Source organism: Xiphophorus maculatus, chromosome 14 (genome assembly GCF_002775205.1).
Source record: "Xiphophorus maculatus strain JP 163 A chromosome 14, X_maculatus-5.0-male, whole genome shotgun sequence".
Taxonomy (NCBI): Eukaryota; Metazoa; Chordata; class Actinopteri; order Cyprinodontiformes; family Poeciliidae; genus Xiphophorus; species Xiphophorus maculatus.
The window spans coordinates 18,341,837-18,364,376 of NC_036456.1; the positions used below are offsets into that span (position 1 = coordinate 18,341,837).

At 37.6% G+C, this 22,540-nt stretch overlaps 1 protein-coding gene across 1 annotated transcript in view; it reads right to left on the reverse strand.

Annotated features, from left to right (window-relative positions):
* The window catches only part of ppp2r5b (protein phosphatase 2 regulatory subunit B'beta), a 49,584-nt gene continuing 27,044 nt past the window's right edge, over window positions 1-22,540 (reverse strand). Inside the window, exons 3-13 of the mRNA XM_023346359.1 lie at window positions 21,170-21,271; window positions 20,556-20,648; window positions 19,474-19,604; window positions 18,501-18,560; window positions 13,832-13,940; window positions 9,354-9,407; window positions 8,986-9,036; window positions 8,784-8,903; window positions 8,506-8,633; window positions 7,135-7,236; window positions 1-6,200 (exon numbers count right to left, since the gene is read on the reverse strand). Of these exons, the coding sequence (XP_023202127.1) occupies window positions 5,972-6,200; window positions 7,135-7,236; window positions 8,506-8,633; window positions 8,784-8,903; window positions 8,986-9,036; window positions 9,354-9,407; window positions 13,832-13,940; window positions 18,501-18,560; window positions 19,474-19,604; window positions 20,556-20,648; window positions 21,170-21,271 (1,179 nt within the window). The 3' untranslated portion in view covers window positions 1-5,971. The remainder of the gene's footprint in view (window positions 6,201-7,134; window positions 7,237-8,505; window positions 8,634-8,783; window positions 8,904-8,985; window positions 9,037-9,353; window positions 9,408-13,831; window positions 13,941-18,500; window positions 18,561-19,473; window positions 19,605-20,555; window positions 20,649-21,169; window positions 21,272-22,540) is intronic.

Below are 22,540 nucleotides of genomic sequence, written 5' to 3' on the forward strand. Positions count from 1 at the left end.
TCAAAGTGAAATTTCATTTTGTTTTTTTAGCACATAGATGTTTTTTTTTCTCCAGTCTACATCCCCCAGTTGTTATGTTATTACGTACAGTAGTAAGCTTCTCTACATTCAAACCCCCCTCCCTCCCACTGATGTGTTGGTCCCCAAAATATACATCTTTTCCAACCTCTCTATCATCCTCTCTATTGTTTTTATCATCAACAAAACAAACACAGATCATTGGGCAGACAGTGCAAATCTAGACGTTCTGTGAAATTGCTACGTAACGCAGTTGTAGTTTTTATTAACATTATATTCTCGTTCTGTTGATCTGACTTATTGCCGTGCTTTCATGTATAAACTCTTTCCGTCTCTCCTCCTTTTGCTTAATCCTTACTGCCTGTTATCATTCAGTCCCATAGTGTCACCCCTCTGATTTAAAGCATTTTTTAAATGTAATTTGGCTCAATAAACATGGCCAAAATATAGAAATATGACAGTCAGTGAAATCAATATGAGATGTCTGCCTGTTGGGTGCGCTCTGAAAACACTCCCCTCTCCTCTCTCACTTTTAGTCTTGGATTAGGGCTGGATTAAGGTGAATTTCTCAAATACCGAGAGCAGTGAGAGCTGGGGTTTTGTTTTCCTGGAGACAGAAACAAGCAAATCTTTTTTTTGTTTGTTTTTTTAGTTTTCAAGTCAAAACAATATAAACAATTTAAATTAAAATGTTAAAAAAAAGAGTTTATGCCAGAAAGGTGAGACTTTTGTCTTGGCTTACATCAATTGTGTTTTTTAATAGTTGCTTTCCTGAATCAAGGCAAAGTTTGAAATCCATCTGAATGTTTCCAGGTTAGAGAAAACGTTTTTTTTAACAGTTTTATTATAACAGCAACAGCATCATTAACATTTGACATTTGACAATAACTGCTATGCAAGTTTCCCAGATTCTGTTATGAGGTAATGATATAACTGTAAGTGTTGAGCTCACCAATGTACTTTTTGAAAAATACATTTTCCTGCCTAATATTAAAAACTTTGTAGGAATCAAGATGATAATATTTAGCTCAACATTTGTTTCATTTTTAATGTAATTGTTGTTCTGACTCAGATAATTAAACGTCTGTTGCTTATGTTTGGATATTATTTGGTTTTTTCTTGATGTTTTACCTCAACCAGAATCTTAAAGAGATAATAATTCTAGTTTTATTTTGAAGTGGGGTCTGTAGAGTTGCATCAGCTGTCAACATCTTACCAGTGGATCATTCTGTGAGGTAAAATTAACAAAGCTGGAGTTTCTTAGTGAAACCTGAAGTTGAAAAAACCTGAAACTCCACTGAGAAACAAGAAATGCTATGGTGTGTTTTCACATAAAAAAGGTGTTTCATGCATTACTTTACAATTTTTTATTCTCTGACTCGATAGATGGAGAGGTTATGGAGTTTAAAAAAAACGTACTACAACTCTACCCAGAAAACTGTTAGTTATGCAACTCAATAAATTGGCTATTTGCTGTTTGGATTATGAGTTTATTGCATCTAAATCTGGGTTTAGGATCTCTGTTGCCTATGTGTTCAAGGCAAGTGCTTAACTACGCTGGATAGTAAAACAACTTTCTTTGTATTTTAAATTGCAACTAACCACTAATATATGTAACCTGACTGAATTTGATTGAATGTAATCAGATTTATTTCAACTCTTTAGGATGAAATTAATCTAATCAAATCACCCAATTCACCAATTTGTATCAACATTTCCTCCCAAAGTATTAACCGGTTTATGCCATCCTTCCCCCACTTCCTCCCTGTAAAAAAACTATTTTGTAGCTTTTGACCTTACCCTATATTGTTTTGAATAAACCTCAAACCACCACACAGCTGGCATATGTATATCAAAGGTGTCTGTTAATTAAAACTCAAAACATTTTAAATATCAGATTGGAATCATCTTTGCTGCCACCTAGTGGTGAGTTCTGCCAAATTAGGCCTAATTTGGGAAATTTGCATGCAATTACCCATATTTATACTTATTCTGTAGGCACTATATTCTAATGATACATCTCAGCTTAATTAAGGATGAGTTTGACACAAAAACAGACAAAAAAAATATGTATATGCTCGGAAATAAATTCAGGTAGCTGGAGGTTAAACCATCAGTTTATGTTTCACTGTTGTATTTTCATGACCTTTTGAGATAAACTGTCATAAAAATGTTTAAATGTCAAATGTAATTCCATTTAATAGTTTAATGTGATCTAAAAGCATTGTGTTACACCCTGTTTCCATATATTTTGGTTCTGATCCTCAATTGACCCGCTTATCGAAGTCACAAAAACACCTTACAGCCGACTCAGAGCAGAACATGGAGAGTTTTTGTAAATAGTTGGATGTCAAAGACTTTAGAAAAAACTGTTTGAAACAAAATGTTCTGTGGTAGATGCCACCATGTTGTGATTTACAAAATACGGTATGAAACGACCAGAGCTGCAATGATACAAAATGTTTAAAAGGCTAAGTGACCAGGATGATATTTGCAATGAACTGGAATAATATAAAGAGGCTGAACTGAGCTTAATTTTGGGTGATGTTGATAAAATAAAACTATTTAAAATCCTTCTTCACCCAATGGAAGTGGAAACTTTACTCCTAAAGTTGCAAATAAAATGAATTTCACAACTTTGTTGATTCAGGCTTGATCTGGTGTGTGTTTGTAAGAGTTTCTGAAGGTTTGCCACAAAGCAGCTGACAGGCAGCTCTGCGTTTTTAGCATTTAAAAAAAGAAACAATCACTTACATCATGCGGTACATTCGAGAATCAAACCCCAAATCCCTTAAAAAAGGAGAGGAGAGAGAAAACGAAACAAAGAGAAAACTGATTCTTCCTCTCAATCTCTGTCACTCTTTCTAAGCTCGTCTTCTGCTCACCGATTCTCTCACTGAAAACACACACTCACTCACACACACACACACACGCATCCACAACCTGAACATCACCTCCAAATAAGGTTACATTTCCTGATCAAATAGAAAATAAATAGCATCAGAATTGATTTTTCCCCCCACAAAATGAACAAAGTCATACAAAAAGACAATAAAATAAACAACATAATTACAAAGCAAAATCATTTCTCGTCAAATTTACAAATAATGTACCTTAAGACAATGTGAATATCACGGACGCAGCAGGAGATAAAACAAGAGTTTCTTTTATCCTGTCTGACTCCCTACAAACACACAGATTATCCTGAAAGAATGAAAATATTGCTAAAATAACTTTTTTCTGTTTTTCTCCCCTCTCTTCATCCCACTACTCTATTTTAATGATCAGACAAGAATGAACAATGATTCTGTTGATTCACAATGAAAAAAGTTTTCATCTCCACGGTCACCTTCTAGCAGCTTCAGGTCGGCCGGACTTACAGACGCTCCGGGTTCGGAAATCCAACCGGACTGCAGCGCTTTTTTTTCCTTTTAGTTTGAAACCGCTGTGGTTTGCTTCATTAGTTTTACACCTGCTTAACCAAACTACTGCGTTAAATCAACTATTGTTCCCATCAGGGGTTCATCCTAATTAGAGCAGAGCAGCAAACTGTTTTATTAGTAAGTTGGGCTGTAGCTGCATTTCCACCACTTTACCAGCTGGTGGCAGTAGAGAGACAGCTGCATTTCATCCAGGATGGGGTGAAGAAGATGGCACCTAGCTAACATGCATGTAGCGTGATTTGTATGTTTTGCACATGTGCTAAAAGAAATACCACCAGCTGGGAGGGAATTTTTATCTCTTTTTTTTCTTTTTGTATTTCACTGTAATCATAAAAATAATATATGGCGTAAAAGGAATGAGAAGATAAAAACTATTTAATCACATTTGATAGGTTTTTCAGAGGTTGCATCGACAGCGTAAATATCTTATAGTACCCTGAGTCCAATACAATTCCACTGAATTATAATCTACAAACTAAATTATGACACTTAGAATTCATTCAAGTGTCTTTGGCATTTCTGATGTCTTACGGACTTGGCATGATGTTAAACACATGCACACGTAGATGAGCAAACCGATAAAACTCCATCGATGCCTAAGTTATGCGCTCGTCATTCTTTCCATACACATTTTGTTTAACTTTTGTTTTGTTGAGGAGTACGGAATTTTTTAACTGCCAGAACTTGGAAATAAATTCAGGAGCAGCATCTTGTTAAATCAAGAAAACGTTTTTGTTATAACAAGATTCAAATCTTATTAAAACCAAATTATCTTCTCATTTATGTATGAAGGGTTGTGACAGTAAATAGCAACATATCTTGAGATTTTTAGAAGTCATCCAGTGGAAAAGGGGTAAGGAGAGTTGTAGTGAGCCACTTTACGCCTTTTTAGCGACACGTAATCTGTCAGAAAAGCATTTTTACATGAGAAACTTTCTTCTTTTAACAAGTTTTCCATTTCCTTTTACCGAGATATAAAACTCATCTTATTATATAGCAAGTAACTTTCTCAGTGTAACATTTTTGCGTCTTATCAACAAACATTTCTTGTTTTAACAAGCTTTGCATCTTCTTATGATGACAAAGCTTTCTTGTTTTAACAAGAAATTTTCTCGTATTAACACAACAAGAAATAAAACTTCCCGTTTTAACTAGATATCGCTCCTAATTTTCTTACCAAGATCTGGCAGTTAAGTGCTTCCGTAGGGAAGGCAGTGCAACACGTTTGCTTCTCTAAGGTCACTGCTGATCTCTTTCCGATTTGGCGTTGTGTTAATTAACACCCACCATCTTGCTCCAGACCTAAAAACCTGATAAAACTCCTGCTTTATAGAAATGGCCACACTTCCTACTGATTAATTCTGTAAGTGTATTTTATTCACATTATTTTGCTGTTACTTTTTTCTCTTCAATTATAGAAAAAGAGAAAGAATGTGCTTAGTTTTTCCCATACATATGTGTTTGTAGTAAAATCCAAATGTGGTCTATGATGGTTGCAGCACGTCACCAATGTCAAACATTTCAAAGTAAAAGAAAAACAGCTGCTGCCCGTCCAGTTCATTCCCCCTCGTTAAGGTCTGTTAAAGGGGTATTCTGCTGAATTTCAGCACTCACATTACGGCCTCACACTGCGTAAAAATTAGGATTTCCAGTCGGCCTTCCCCTTTTTATGGTTTCTGCTACACTAGTGTTTCTCCCATAATACACTACAGAAATATCCAGACGTATGTATATCTATATATATTTATATATATATAAAAACATCATCATCAGTAGTAGTTAGAGTAAAGTAGTAGTAGTAGAGTAACAAGTAAGAAGAAGGAACAATATTGTACTTGATACCAGAGTCATCACCTTCGTCATTAAGGTGCTCCGTCGGTGGCGCCCAGAAGAGTGGGAGGAGTCAGCGCCACACCTGGCTGTTTGTGTCTGAGTAAATCTGTGTGTGTGCAGGTGTTTTGTTTGTGTGAGATTCGTCTCCACAGCTCCTTCCTCTGATATTTACAGCAAATACCTACATGCTTGTGGGTTGCATGTGTGCAGCGATCGCTTTGGGACATTTGTGTGAAATTGCTTCGCCTGTGTTTGTGCTATGCACACGAGGAGTTAGCATCTTTCGGCCAAACAGATAAAGATGAGGCCACAATACAGACTCTGTTGGTCGAATGTCGAGACGAGTTGGACACCAAAAGAGACGCTTTCTTTTTGTCTCTAGTTTTGCAGTTTACTAAACAGGATATTAAATAACGTGACAGTCTGCACCTGTTTGGAGTTATGATCTGCAACATGTACAGCTAAAAGTGAACCAGTTTCACACAACGCTGTCGGAAAGAAGGTACAGCTTTTGCATCACAGAGATCGCACCTTTGTACAAGAAGCTGCCACCTCCATGATACAAGATAAATAAAAACAACGGATTTTATACCTTTTCTGTCTCCCAACACTTTCACCACCAACCTCAAGTCCCACCACCCTTTCCCCAGTATTCCCCCTCCTGTGTGCAGCGGCGCCTAGGTGGCGCTCTCCCCGGCTCCGGTGGAGGCGCCGCTGGGTTTGGGCTCGGGCTGGTCGGACTGGGCCATCTGCGTAGACGAGGGGCTCAGCGGGTCTCCTCTCTCGCCCCGCTCCTGGAGGTTGCGTTGGTTCCTGGCGGCCTCCGTTAGCATCTGCATGCGCCGCTCCTGGTACTCCTCCAGGCCTCGCCAGAGGTCGGCACGCTCCCGCTCCCGCTTCATCTCCCTGGCCGGGCGCAGAGACAGAAACCAGCAAGGTTAAAAGAGAAGAGAAGGAGTTTATTTAGGGAAACTCATTGAAGAGCCATGAATTACTACTGTAGAGTTACACAAGTCAGTAAAGTCTTTTAAAGCCAGTTTATTTAAAAAAAATAATCCTTCATTCCACTCCTTTTTCCATTTCTTTCTTCCTTGTGTCCTTCCTTCTTTTTTCCTTCCCTTCCTTCCCTCCTTCTGTACTAATGCCATTTCTTCCTTTGTTCTTTCTTTCCTTCTTTCCATCCTTCCTTCCCTTTTTCTTTCCTTCTTTTTCCTTCCTTCGTTCTGTCCTCCCTTCTTTACTTCCTTCTTTCTGTCCTTCCTGTCTTGTGTCCCACTGCCTTTTCCTTCTGTTTTTTCTTCCTTCCTTCTCTTTTTCCTTTCCTGCTTCCTTCCTTCCTCCCATCCTTCCTTGTGTCCTACTGCCATGTTTCCTTCATTACTTCCTTCCTTCCTTCTTTTCTCTAATTCTGATTTCTCTATTTAGTATTTAGTAGAAATATCTGCCATAAAATCTAAGTAATCTTCAATATTTTCATATTCTAAAATTATTAACCAGAAAAGTCGAACATGTAAAAGTTGGACATTTTTAATCAGTTGTGGAAATAAAATGAATTTATGAGTTTCTTTGGAAGAGCTGCTTCACCCTTCCTTCAAAGTCGGAGAAGAACTAGTTCCTCCTCCTAGGAATAAAAATGACTTAGTTATTTCCCTGAACTAATTCTTATCTCCAGTTTGAAACTATTAAATAAAAGGATTAGGATTTTGTTACCGGCTGACCTTAACCACACTAACCTCTGGATTACCGTCTCACTGGACAGATAATGGAACAAGATCTGATTTAAAAATTACTCCTGTTTCGTTCTGTCCCTGAACACAACACGGCGGTGAGTCATACTCACTTCTGTTTCTCCACTTTGTAGGAGGCAGTGAGGTCATCAAACAGTTTGCTGTTCATCTCCATGAAGGTCTTCAGCACGTTGTAGATCAGAGACACGATGGTTCTGGAGGAGAACAGGAACACTTTGAAAATATTTACGTCTTAGGACAAAATGGACAAATTTGGATGAATCAAGATGATGGGATTAAAATGCAAATAGAGACTGACACCCCCAACCAACATTTAATAACTTTTGCAGCATAAAAATATGATGAATGAATGTGATCAGTTCATCTCTCAGCAGTAAGTTTAACTTTTTAACAGTTCACTAATTCACTTTTATTCTGTGTCAACTGAACTTACATGACACAAAAGTTACACTGACAACTCACAAAGGATGAATACGCTGTTTAATTTGAAAAATAACCTCCTGTAATATGTAAATTACCAACAGACTGAGTTCAGTAGCCACAGATTTTTTTTGTGTTACAAAAGTCTGGGTTTGTTTAAATAAACTTTAAGTTGACCAACATGCTAAATACCCTCAAACTTTGATTTTTAACTCAAAATACAATTTATTCTTACTGAAATTATTCTTTACCTATAGAAGAGGATTGGGGCCACTGGGGAAAAAAAATAAATTTTCAACATTTTTATATTTCTAAAAAAAATAAGAATTTTGGGAAGTCAAAATTCTGAGATTAAGAAAAAATAATCTGAATTCTAACATTAGAGCCACAATTCTACAATGGTGTATTTAGAACATTATAGATAGAAAACATATGGAGTAAATTTCTGCCAATTTTTTTTTTTTTACTTTTTAAGATGTTTTCTAGAACATTTCTGAGATTCATCTCAAAATTTCCGAGTTTTCTGGTGGAAATTTACTCCTCTAATTTTTTTATATTTGGATCAATAGACGTGAATAGAGTTTGCATCAATAAATGCAAATACAATTCAAACTTTATTCTCAGGATATTGAAAAAGTCACAATTGTTTTGGTTTTTTTTAACTGAAAAAAAAAATATCTGAATTCTGAGTTTAAAGTTCAAATTCTGAGATTAAACTTCATAAGAATTCTGAGACAAAAACCTAAAAATTCCGAAAAGAAAATCAGAATTTTAAGAAAAAAGTCTGAACTTAGAATCTGACATTAAAGTTAAAATTCTGAGATTAAAGCAAAGTTAGAATCTTAAAATTTTGTCCTTTTTTATCGGAGTTCCAAGGGAAAAAAAAGTTATTTTTTTTAGTGACCCTTATTCTCATTTGTAATATACCCTTTATATTTGACGACAGATTTGACGTTAATTTGTCTCCTTTTGGCCATAAATCTACAAGCAGAACTCCAGAAAAGCGGTAAATGAAGTTGTGCTGTGTGTCTGTGTGGCCGTACTGGTTCCAGTGCTCCTTGGAGACTCTGTAGAGCGTGGCGAACACCAGCGGCAGGATGACTTGACAGTTCTCCTCTATCAGGCTGAGGATGTACTCGTTGTTCCAGAAGTAAAGAGCGCGCTCCGCTACCTGAAACACACAGAGCAGCTTCTAGAGTAAATCTCTAGATCGTACGATTACTGTAGTTTCCTAAGCTCCCCAGAAACATTTTTTTGCTGTGTGTATGTGATTTCTGTGGGTGTTTTATTTTGTTTCTCCGGTTTGCTGCTCGTTTATCACCTGAAAGTGAGGGCTGGAGATACAGGCTGCTATCTGCTTAAAGAGAGGCTCCTGGATCCGGATGAACTGCGACGGCTCTATCACGTCCAGTATCTCCTCAATCTCCCCCAGGAACATCACCTAAAATCACCGACATGTTTTTATGTTACACATACGGAGGAGGAGGCCATTTAAAAGATAAATCAGCTGCTGTCTTCTTTACCTCTTTCTGAGTGCAGGTTTTGGGCCAGTACTTGAGCAACCCCCTGATGATCTGCAGAACAAAAAGAGTGCAAATGATATATCTGCATTCATAACACTCTGGTTATCAAATTAGATATACTGTATGTATCTTTAAAAGTTAATAATTTAGCTTTCCAGACATTCATTTTAGTTGGTATGCAGGCACAAACATTAACAGATACATTTTATTATCAATAATGATCCTGAGAGTAGGGAATAATGTGATCACATGACTACATTTTAGGCCCCACGGGGCTAAAATATCTTGTTTTCCATACATGTTACACTTTTCTAATGTCTCACTCTGAATTAAATACTTGATTTGTGTTTATTGAGTTGTTGTCTTACGTATTCGGTCACTGTAGCGTCTTTCTCCATGAACTGCACCACACAGTACGCTAGCTGCAACAACAGAAGCACTCCGGTTTGAAATAAAGAACAGATAATATATCCGGTCATAGATTATTGATGAGAAATAAGGAAGATTCATTTTAGTGATGATTCTGATGAAGGTTTCAGTCTTTCCAAATAAATAATGAAAAATGTGTCATGTGGAGTCCCACAAGCATTGGTCCTAGGTGCCTGATTTTTGTGGTTCATCAAGGTTGTTAAAATTTGCATTGATGCAAATTTGCAAAACTGATGGGAATGTCTTAGTACGCACTGAAAAGTGTTTCTTTTCTCTGCATTAAACCAGAACATTAAACCAGAATGTGGGGCTCACACCTGCTTTGGCACGTTTCCTCGCAAGTTACTGATGCTAGATGTCTGCAGAATGCTTGTCACCAGCATAACAGGGGGCAGACGAGGGGTTTGTGTTCAGTGTCACCCAGTGTAGAGTCATTTTACTATCTGCTGGGCTTATTTAAGTGAAAGCAGAAGAAATAAACACAAACTCCTATATCTGAATCGATCACGCCCAGACTCTGAAGCCTGTCATGGTTGGTTTTTGAGGCTGCAACTTTTGAAAAATTTGCAGTATCAAAGTTGGACTTTTTTTTCTATTCCTTTCCCTTTGCTAAATGCAGTGCCACACATTCTCTTTGGCAACATGACAAATACATTTGGCATTTGAACTGTAGTCTGAAAAACTCTCGATCTCAGAGCAACCAGACTATATATACTGCAAAAACACAAACTCTTACCACGTATTTTTGTCTCATTTGTAGCGCAAATGTCTCAGTGCACTTAAAATAAGACAAAACTAACTTTTAACTAATATTTCAGCAATATATGGATATACTGTATATTGATTAAAAGGTACTTGTTCCACTGGCAGATTATTTCACTTAAGACATTTTTCCCACGTTATAAGTGAAATAATCTGCCAGTGAAACTAGAACTTTTTCAATCATTACTAAGGAATTATTGACTTAAAACAATAATCTCCTGAATCTACTGAAAAGTTACTTTTAAATAGTTTTTTTTCTTACACATAGTTCTCATGTGATGTCACACGTGCAAGGTTTGTAACTCACAGCCATCTTGATACATCCGCAACTAATTGTCATGACAGTTGCTATGGAGTTGCTATGACAACAGTAAAAAAGCCACAAGCTTAGAACTAGCTCTCGCCTCGTTCCTGTATAACTTATATATATATATATATAGAGAGAGAGAGAGAGAGATATATATTATTCTCCTTACAGTCGTCAGAGAGACGAGGCTCTTATCCCTCAGGAACCGCTGAAGGTCGGAACGACGGGTTTTCCGACCCTGTTTGAGTGAGTAGGACTACCTCAGCGCTCGTCTGCGCTCACTTACGCAGAGGCCAGTCTCTATTATTCAGTGTGTGTGTGTGTGTTTTGCGGTTGCCCCCTCCACCCAGGCCGGTTGCTGTGGTGAGTGGGCGCATGTTTACTTCGGAACGAGTGATGTCACACACATAAAGTCCCTTCAGGCCAAATGTTAGGCAGAGTTTAGACCTCCATTCTCTCTCCTCCTTATTGTGTTGCAGGTTCAATCAAACCATTTTTGTATTTTTTTTTTTTTTTTTTGTTCGTTTGGGTTACATTTGGGTTGTGATTACTGCAGACTGAGTTTGTGGTGTCAGGTTGAGATGATGTTCTTCTTCAACGTTACAGAGGTACAGTTAAGGACGGAGAGGGATGTAAAAAGACTCGGGTGGAAACAGATATGTTAAGCTTAAGCACAAAGAAAAGCAGAAAGAAAAAGATGAAACTAAATCCTGCTGCTGAGAGGTGAAACTATTACAAGCATTAGAGAGGCATTAGAGGAACTGGTTGGGGTAAATATGTTGGAGTCTGTTGTCAGGTTGGGCTTGGTGGGGGAAGGAGTCATTGTTTGGCTACGGATTATGACCTTTCAGTCTTTTACAGGTGCTAAAGTGAAGATTTCACCCTATTAAGCTCGCATACAGTAGAAATATTTCTGAAACGATCCGGTGTTCACTTCTAAAGAATCCGTTTCTAAGAAGAAGGAGGCAAGAGTGGCTCAATGTTCTGTAAAGTGCGGCGTTATGAAAAAGCATTTCCTCAAAGATTTCTTCTTTTTTCACACTTTAATGTTTTAGATAAACTAATTTCACATAAGAAAAAAAAACACACAGAGTAAATTAAAAAAGGAGTTTAAAATGAAGGTTTTATTTATTAAGGGACAAAAGCACCACTAGCTAAACAGTTAGTTGCGTTAACCCTGAAGCACTAGTCCTAACTTTAGCTACACTAATGCTAGAAGCTAATGCTAATGCTCTAAATTCAGCCATATTGATACCCACCATGTGTCAATGACAACATGTGTAACGGGTACAGAAGAAATGTAACTTGCTGCACTCCTTCGCAGGTGGACAACGTAAGGAGAGGAAACTGAACTGCTGCGTAAACGGCCTTCACCCCCTTCAAAATAAGAGCATGGATATAAACGTCTACTTGAAGAATCCTTAACAGTCCATGAGCAAAACTTCAGTGCAGTGATCAAACTTTATTTAAGTGAAAGTTTATAAAACAGCAAAGTAAACTAGCGCTTTAGACTTTATCCGTAAAAATTAACTGTGCTAACTTTTTTCAAAGTCAGCAAAAATACCAATTCTCTCCAGGTTAAACCGACAAATAACATCCTTTTCACCGGCCACATCTAGGCTGATTTATGCCAGGAATATAGAAATAGCTTAAGCAGAACCTGTCCGACAACATGAAGTAGGCTAAAAGATCTCAAAATCCAAAACTCCCTGCCCAGATCTGAAGAAATTCAGTAATAGATAACACACAAACTCTTTGATATGTCTGGAAATGGTTACAAAGCTGTTGGAAAGGGGAAAATATGTTAAGGTTTTCAACATATAGGTTTTTTTTAGTTTAGGTTGTTTTTGAAGCTTTTGTTCTGAACTCTGGCGCACAAGAGAGGAATATATACTTCACACAGTTAAGAAAACTGTAAAGTTATTTACATTTTCTGCAGGGTTGTCATATTTTGACATATCCACCCAGAAGTGGGTCAGTTGTGCTCCCGCGTCCCGCCTGGCCCCATCAAAGCCAGTTGTTTGTGTGAGTGAGTTAATAATGCATGTGTGTGAAAAGCGGGGGGAGCGGAGGAATGTAGGGCACGGCGGTGCAGAGACCCAGAATGCACAAACACAGGAGCCGCCGACGTGCCGGTGCGCCGGTGCAGAACAAACTGTACCCTCTGTAGCAGCAAATAATGTGGGACGCAAATAAAATGCACAAACAGACAGTCTGCCATCTGTGTCATCAAATATTATGACTGCCTAATCACAAACACACACACACACACACACACCAAAAGGTGAGGCGTCTCGATTATCTGTGGCGCAATCCTGCCTCCTAGTGGAAAACCTGACACATTGCAGGAGAGGTTCAGGCCGCTGAATTGAAAGCTGATTCTCTTACTTTGCTCTTTTGTTTGTTTATACCCTTAGCTGATATATGGGGTGTTTTTAGATATTGCTCATTGTTGTGTGTATAACTGCAACATTTTCTCTGGAGTTTTGTAAAGCAGCACTTAGATTATTACAAGAATAGTGTAGGAGCAGATTATGAATGAACATATATTTGTTACATGGTTCATCAGCACACTTTATGATAGGAACCTTTCTTGGTGATGGCAACTGTTGGTGAAACAGTTTTTTGACTTTACAGAGGCCAAGCCAACGCTTTAACACCAGGGTGGAGTTGACATGCTGGATACCAGGTGCTGTCAACAGGTGTTTGGTGGATGGAGTCGTAAAAAGTAGGATTTTTGGCTTCGATGCTCAGTGATGAGCTTTAATTCTGACTTTAATTCAGCTGACAGCGCATCCACTCTACCCCGGTGTACCACCCTGGTGGCTTAAAGCATCGGCTTGGCCTCTGCAAATACTGTTCAATTCGTTCATATTGTGTAAAATCACAACTACAATGTATTTTATTGGGATAGACCAACATAAAGTATCGAAATAAAGCAAAACGTGGTTTTAGAATATAAGTTTTCTTCCAGGTTTGCCTCTATTCGTCGTTGATGCTGCCAGTGCTGTGTTGTAATGTTATCATGGTGTGTTCAGAGTGACGCATAGTGTTAGTTTGTTTTGTTTGTAGCCCAAATTGAGCACCTTCTTCTGTGTGGTTCTCTGTCCGCTTCACAGATCCTAGCAAACTGCAAACATGACTTCTGACTTGCTGAATACACAACTAATAGCTCTCATGTGTGGATCTTTTCCTGATGACTCTTTATTGGTCTCTCTGAATTGACCTTGTGTTTTTGTGTGTGCGGTTGTTTGGTGGCCTGTTGAGGTTGCACCCTCATTTACCGCTGTAAGGACAAGCAGGTGTAGCCGACGGCTGGATGTTGTCGTGCTGAGGTTAATCACTGACCTGTGCATGGAAGATGGAGAGGGATTTTGCTGTATGTAGCGGGATGAGGACCCGCACCAGGAACTGCTTGTGTTCAGCTTTCAGCGGCAGCGCGAAGCCATTAATGATGCTAAAACACACAAAAAACAAGAATTATTATTTCTCTTATGTTCGCCTCATTTTTTTCTCACATTATTTTCTGTTCACATGGAAGGAAATAAGATATAATTGACAGTTTCTTCTTTCTATCAAAGAAAGATTGAGATAATTGGAACAACACTGATTTGATGAAGGCATATTTTGATTTCCAAATTTCACAGAAACAGTTTAGAAAGATTTTTGTTTTGCTTAGTTAAGAGCCAGAGACCAAATTTCTACACAAACTAAAGATAAAATGTGGCATCCCTACTGACATTTGCAGTTATTCTAACAGATTTGCTCATTTTAAATAGCATCCTTATTGTTAACTGTTTTATAACAACGTTTATAGATGAATTTAAAATGTCATTTTTTACAGCTACAGCTCATGTTAGCTGTTTATTTTTACTTAACTGAAAAGCAATTTAGTCTGTATTTAACTGTTGAACATTTAACTTTTCTTTTAATTTTGTGACTCATATAGGTTTTTAGTCGACAAAAAAAATAGGTAAATCAACTGTAAATAATCTGAAGTAGTTTTTGGGACAGTCCTCAGTTATGAGGATGAGCCATGATCTCGTGTTGCAGCATTTTTCAGTTCATTACCTCTGAAATGCTGCTGCATTGTGAATGGATTAACGATGTAATTCTCAGCAGTGACGTTGTAAAAACTGATAAAACATCGCCTACACTGCAAAAACACAAACGCTTACCAAGTATATTTAGTCTAGTTTCTTGTGCAAATATCCTACTACACTTGAAATAAGGCAAAACTAACTTACAAGTAACTGTCAGCAAGCTGCGGGGGATTGCTTTAAGTCAACGATGTCTTAATACTGATGAAAAAGTTCTAGTTATAAGTGAAATGATTTTAACTTATAATATGGGAAACATGTCTTGTTCCACTGGCAGATTATTTCAGTCCTAACTGGTACGTTTCCATCAATATTAGTGAATTATTTACCTGTTACATGCTGAAAGGTTACTTGTAAGTTAGTTTCTCTTATTTGAAGTGCACTAATATATTTGTGCTATAAACTGGACCAAAACACTTGTTAAGATTTAGTTTTTGCAGTGTAATTCTCCTCCAACATCCCTGTTTGTTGGGTTAATGCGTCGTAGTTTCTGACTGAACTCCAGCTCTGAGCAGCAGGAGAGTGGGAACCAAACTTGGAAAGTGTGACAGCCTCTGAGCCGTTTGGGTGTTTGTAAAGATGATTTATGTTTGTCTACCTGTCTGCTGGACTTCCTCTCTAGCTGCGTCTCAGTCTGCTTCATGCTGCTGCCGCTCTGATGTGAATCCTGCCTTCCTCTCATCTTTTTTTCTGAATGCTTATCTGTCTTCTTCCTCTCTCTTTCTTTTGTTTTGCCTCCTCTCTCGCCCGCCGATTCCTCCCCCTATCTGTGTGTGGGAGGAGCTATAAATACCTCTGTTACCAACAACATGAATACAAGCCTCTCTCTCTCCTGCTCTTCTTCTTCTTCCCCCACCTCTGACTCACTCTTCGCTCAGTCATCCTCTTCTACAAGCATCCCTCTTCTCTCACCTTGGACTCATCCTCATCTTCCTCCTTCTCTTCTCTCCTCACAACTCACAATTCAATTTAAAGGTCAGTTTTTTGATCACTGAATCATCGCCTGTAAGGGCGGTTGTGATTTGTATTTGAAAACAGGCTCATGTATTTTTAAAAGATGTCTTAAGCCTCTTAAATTATTTTAAACTACCAAGCAATGTGTGCCTAATAACCAATCTCAATGCTCGTAAATAGTTTTTTGTTTGTTTTCAATTTGTTTGGTATAACAGCTTTGATGTGATTGAGGTATTGACCTCAGTAAATATACTTACTAATTGTAGTTATTCATTTTAACATGGTCAATTAAAGGAAAATTAACAAATATTATAAAAAAGATGTATTTTTTTTACATTTGCAGCTTGAATAAATCTATCGGCATACTTGTACATTTATATTTACAGCTCAATAAGTGTCCTGGTTAACATCGTTTCTGGCTCACATGCAATTTAAATTTATACTACCCAGCATCAAAGTAAAAGCAAGCGGACAACATTTTTATTAGAGCTAAATTGTTTTCTTTTTTTAAGGTTTTATCGAGTAGTCATAAATTGCAGCTAAGCTTTCTGCTGTAGAGACAAGGCCAAACAGTCTAAGGTTGGAGAATGGAAGAGTCAAGCTAACAGGTTCAGATTTAATGGACCTTACCAAGCTCCGCCCACAACCGACCCACGTGACCGCAAGTCTCACAAACAAAGGCTCGCAGCGCCATGTTTCTATGTAAACATGACTGATTAGTGCATCATTTCTACCGGATTTTCACAATATATCAGCTACTACAACGGACAGAGGAACTAACAAGTTCATGTCATCATCTGGGAGGAGGTTACTGGTTTCTCAGTCACAAGCTGGTTGCAAACCTGAGGCCAGCAGGTGTCAGTCAGTTATGTTAGATCTGAAATTTGGTTTGATGACGTCAATATGAGAAGCTACAGACTAATAGGAGGAACCAAAGAGCTCTGTAAAGGTAAAGACAAATCTTCTTAAGTTGGGATATAATTAATTTAATTTCACATAATCATCGCGGTAGAAGCCATTTGTTTGTTAAAATTTTATGAAATATATATGTTCTATTTGATGTTTGTTGTGAATGACATAAACTCACAAAGGAACGAGGTAATTAGTCCAACGTTTAGAAACTACAGCGGCTGTAATGCACCACAGCAAAGGTAAACAAAGGTAAAATAACCCGAACAGGTGATCAACTCAAAACCACTCATACCTTTTTACTCTCTCTCTCTTTGTAGTTTAAGCACACCTGTTACCATGGCAACCGCCTGCGTTAAAAACATAACATTCAGTCTGTTACGATATCAAGTTTCCAGGCTTGATATTTATTTCTCGACTATTAATCAGCGCTTCCCTGAACACAGCGATGGTTGATTGACTAGCTGTACTTGGTGCTAACGTGGCTAACATGAGTAACAGTTTAGTCCAAAGCTTTTTCTGCTAAAATAAAATCTTTAGTGTATGTCAGATACAGTACATGTTGCATATTGATCTGTTTAGCTAACGTAAGACTGTGTAGCAGACAGGCTTCAAGGTGTAGAAGTTGTATCAGTTCTGCCATTATGCTGTACTTAGCTAACGGGAAGCTAACGGTGTGTTTGTGAGACGGCCACGCACATGACCACGTAGAATCAGCCAATGAAAAGCGGCCCCTCTGGTAAGGTCCATATAGTGCAACACTGACAGTGTATTGATTCTGAGTTGCAACATTTTTGTATTGCTTTACTTTTATTTTAGATCCTTAGTCCATCTGGAATTATGTCATATATTTCTACATAAATGATCATCTGATTTAAACATTACAATGGTTTAAAAAGGCTCATAAATTATTTATTGCATGGTTCTCAATGTTGTGGTAACAGATCCAGTATCTGTCATTCTTGACGCACTCTTGGAAACGAAAAAGACTCATAAAAATCCGTGAATTTAACTACAAACGATTTATCAAGAACAATGCAAAAACAACAAAAAATTAAGATCCAAAGTCTTTTATTACTATATCTTTGTCTTCTTTCAGACAAAACATGGAAGACATTGTCAAAAACTGTATTGATCTGTTCTTCTGCAATCTTTCTGCTACTCAACAGGAAGTAGGCCATTCAAAATAAAAGAAAAACTGAATTCCACAATAAAGTTAACCTACAGTGATATTAACCTCACTTTCTGAGAATGACAAAAATTAAAGGCAAAAAGCATTGAGCAAAATATAGAATCTAAATATGACTTATTTTTCGCTCAAATGTTTTTGACATTAGAGTTTTTTTGTGTTGTAGAAATTAGTTTTAAAACTAATTGTTAGTTTCAGCTTCCTTATAACATTTACTGCAGGTAAAATATCAACTTATTTTAACAACAGCTTACTTAAAAAATCTCAAACTACACCTTTAACTAATTACCATGTTTCCGCAAATGACTCAAATTATTTTCAGATTGTAGTGGAGTTTTAGTTTGTGTTTTTTTTTGTTTGTTTGTTTTTTTGGTCTTTGCTCAGATGTAGGGCCGTTCTTTTCAGAAATGCTAAAAATCTCAAACCCAACATTTAGCTGTTTGTGTTTTTCAGAAAGGTCAAAGGTAGAAAACAAACCAGACAGCAACACCATGATCCTATTATTCCCTCGTCTTCCTCCCTCTCTTTATTCATCTACATCTAATTGGTTTGTGTGTGTGAGGAAATGCGACTTGTTTATCAGTTTGGCTTCATCTCGGTCTTGCTCATTTTGTTTCCTTAGAGACAATTTTAAGATGTTACACAACCACATGACTCACAACATTTTGTTGTGGATGTTTCTCACTTCCTGTCCCTATCTAAATTAATTTCTCAGTAAAATATCAGAAGATAATCAGCTAAAGAACAGCTGCCACAGTGGCTGAAACTAAAACGTCCACAGCTCAATCATGAACACAAACATCTGGTTGTTGATGATGCGTTTTCTTGTTTTAGGGCATGTTTGGGTGTTTCTGCTCATACAAACCTGCCCAGGATTTCCAGCAGCTCCGCTACTCCGTTGAAGTGCTCAGTTTCATAAATGAACCTAGATATCAAAAAAAGGGAGAAACTGTCACAACAAAATAATGAGGAGGATGAATAATTAACTTAATTTAAGCTTCATTGATTAATTTAGTGTCATTAACCCTTCAAGACCCAGTTTCTTTTATTCTACCATATCTGTATTTTAAACCAAAAAATGTACAAATGTTGAATTTTGATCTGTTTTTTTGACACAAACATATTGTTTAGTTTTTTTAATTTTATTTAGTAGGAAATTTGCAAACAAATTCCTCCCACAGTGTCACAAAATACCACAATTTAGAAAACTTTGGTTGAGCAAAATCTCTGAATATGACTCAGTGTGTCAGATTAACACAAAGGAAAGTTTAAAAAAAAAAGTCTTTATAAATGTTTCGGTTGATCATTAAAATGTCTAGAACATGACATTTTTATGCAACACTTGTGCAAAATGCTAAATATTTTTATGTTATATTTAATAAACGTTCAAAAAACCACAGAAGAGGTTGAACTGTTTTGTTTTTCTTTCGTGTTTCTCTATGTCTGGGTTTGCAGGGTTAAAACATTTCAGAATCAGTTAACTGGTGTAATTATTACATACTTCAGGAAGATTTTTTTTTCCTGGTCACAATGATTTAATTCTCAGGAGAAAACGAAGGTTTCATGCATAACATCCTGCTGATTAGTCAGTTTTCTTTTTAATAAAACACGGGACCGACTGCAGCCTTTGTTTTTCTATTCTTAGAAACATCCAAACTAAAAGTAGCCTCCAAGTTTTTCCTTTCTGTAATAACTCTGCATTATTTAGCTGACAGTATTTAGTGTTTTTTCAGAACATTAGCCTGTTTTATATAAGGAAACTGCTGCCATTTATTATAAAATAATAATTTTTAACGTAAATTGAGGCTTAATTTTTATTTTTTAAATCCAGGTCGTACCTGAGGAAGATGTTGTTGATCTGTTTGCGGATGTACGCTCGGAGGCCCAGTAATTTTCCATAGACGCGGTGCAGGATGGTCTTCAGGTACTCCCTCTCTCTGGGGTCCTCGCTGTCGAACAGCTCCAGGAGCTGCAAACACACGTAACGTAATTACAGCCACTAAATGTGCAGCACTGCAACTTCACTGACTGCAATAATTCTACAAACGCTCTGCACTTATCTCTAGCAGCGACACTGCAGGAATATTATTGCTTTTTGCTGCACTGTGAGATTTCAACGACAAACAACAAGACTTAAAATACTACCATTTAGAAATACTTAGGATATTTTAAAGTATTTATTTATGCTAAAGAATTTACAACCCTTAAAGTTTTTAAAACTTTGTTACATTAGACACATTGAACTGTTGTGTATTTAATTGAGATTTCATGACAAAACAATTAAAAGTAGTGAGAGGTTTTTAAGTAGAAAGAATTAGCTTCTGCTAAATACCATACTGGTGTAGCACTTTAGGACTAGTTTCCGCTAATATACTGTGTTAGTGTAGCACTTTTGTATTAGCTTCTGCTAATATACTGCATTGATATAGTACTTTAGCACTAGTTTCTGCTAAAATATTGTGTTAGTGCAGCACTTTACCATTAGCTTCTGTTAAATACTGTATTTGTGCAACGTTTTAGCACTAGCTTCTGCTGATATACTATGATAGTGTAGCTCTTTAGCATTAGCTTCTGCTAAATACTGTATTGGTGTAGCGTTTTAGCACTAACTTTTGCTCATATGTTGTGTTAGTGTAGAGCATTAGCTTCAGCTAATATACCGTGTTGGTTTAGTTCTTTGGCATTAAGCAGAGCTAATGTTTAGATTAGTGCTTTAGGGTTAGCATAGCTGACCTTTTAGCTATCGGTGTCCACAACTGGCTTAATGGTTCATAAAACATTATTAGCATGATCTGCAAAATCCCAGTAAAACACTTTGAAGTTTGTGGTTGTAACATGATGCCAGGGATGCAAATACTTTGGCTAGGCACTGAAAAAGGATCCTGTGAATCTGGATTAGACGAGGATGGGAGGGGATTACCTGCAGGACAAACTTCTGGTCGATGTAGCGTTTAGCCATGGATGGCTGGAAGTCCGGACTCTCCAGGAATCTCAGGAAAAACTCGTACACCAGCTGGGGAAGAAGGAATATGAATGAGCTTCTCATTATCTAGAAATGCTTTGACATTTTATAGTTATTTATATTAATCCATGACAGAGAGTCCAATCTTCAGAATTATTTTCTCATAAGAAGTTAACAGATTATGAAAGACAAAATATGACAAAATATATGGAACATCCTAAAATTCTCTAATTTATTTCTAAGTATATAAAGAGATGGTTTCTGATCTGAAATATAATCCTATGTTTTAAATTATGGCTGATTAAAGTCAACCTTACTTCAGCTCTAGAGGATCCATTTCTCAGGCAATTAATCAATTTGACATAAAGTGCATTTGATGTCAGGGATCGTTTACTTTATGAACGACAAACAACATCCAGCACGTATGTTTTGATGCTCTGCTGCTAATTTTACTTTGTGACACTAAAATCTGTGGATATAAACTGAAAAAAGTCAGGATATTTTGCAGATGAACTTTGTTTTTAGGACTAAGGTATATATAAAATTCCTGCAGCAGCGAGAACATGGCGTACCTGCAGATGTGGCCATGAGGCTTCGAGAGTCGGCTCATCTTCCTCAGGGTCAAACTCTGGATTCTCGCTGGGAGGAAGCGTGCGGAAGATGTTTACTGAGATCTGGAAAAAAGAAAACATGGGAGGGAAGCAGAAATGAGAAAATCTGACTTTCATAGCATTTAGCATTTTAGGAGAATTTGACAGAGAAATCTAAAACATTTGGTTGTGGTTTAAAGACTTGATGTAGTCTGTGTCAAAATTAAGCATCCTGATTAGATAAATAAATATTTTATACATGATATGTCTCTGTGTTGCCCTGCGACAGACTGGCGACCTGTCCAGGGTGAACCCCGCCTCGCGCCCGGAACGTAGCTGGAGAGAGGCACCGGCAACCCTCCCGACCCCATTAGGGACAAAGGGTGAACAGAAAATGGATGGATGGATGGATGTCGCAGGGGGGCTGCACAGTGGCGCTGTTGGTGGCACTGTTGCCTTGCAGCAAGAAGGTCCTGAGTTCGATTCCCGGGCCGGGATCTTTCTGCATGTTCTCCCTGTGCATGCGTGAGTTCAAAGTCCAAAACATGACTGTTAGGTTAATTGGTCTCTCTAAATTCTGCCTAGGTGTGAGTGTGTGTGCTTGGTTGTTTGTCCTGTCTGTCTCTGTGCTGGCGACCTGTCCAGGGTGACCCCGCCTCTCGCCTGGAACGTTAGCTGCAGATAGACACCAGCACCTCCCGACTCCACTAGGAACATGCTTTTAGAAAATGGATGGATGGATGGATGATATGTTGCAAAGATATACAGTATATCATAATATCAGTGTGTGCAGTATACATGCATGTTTTTAAAAATGTGCCTGAATCTTTTTTAAAGCTGCATTTCTGACATACAGGGCAGTAGGTGACATCCTGGACTGCAGTGTCTTTGTTAATATGATTATTTTTGGACATCTTATTCTAACCAACAATAATAAAATAGAACATGTTATTGCCATTAGACATCAGGTTTGTTGATGTGCATCATGGTCAAACATTCCTACAATGATCTTATCTTTCAAAATGCAATGTTTTAGTTTGTTCTGATCCATTTCGACTAATCTACAGTGTTTTTACTTTGAAAACAGACGTTTCTCCAAACAGGCACACCCACTCCTGCAGCTCTCCTGGATTTTCATCACTTATTAATATTTTGGTCTGTTGCTCCAAACAGTTGAGTGATATTTGTGAAGACTTTTAGCCAGAAACGATCGTTTCTCCTCGCCGATGCCTTTCGTTATCGTCCGGAAAAAATGCAGCTTTGAGCTGAGATGTTCAACTTCACCTCAGAAAAATTTAAATGTCGCCTGTTTATCTTTAGCCAAAACATTTATTTATTACATTTTTATATGTT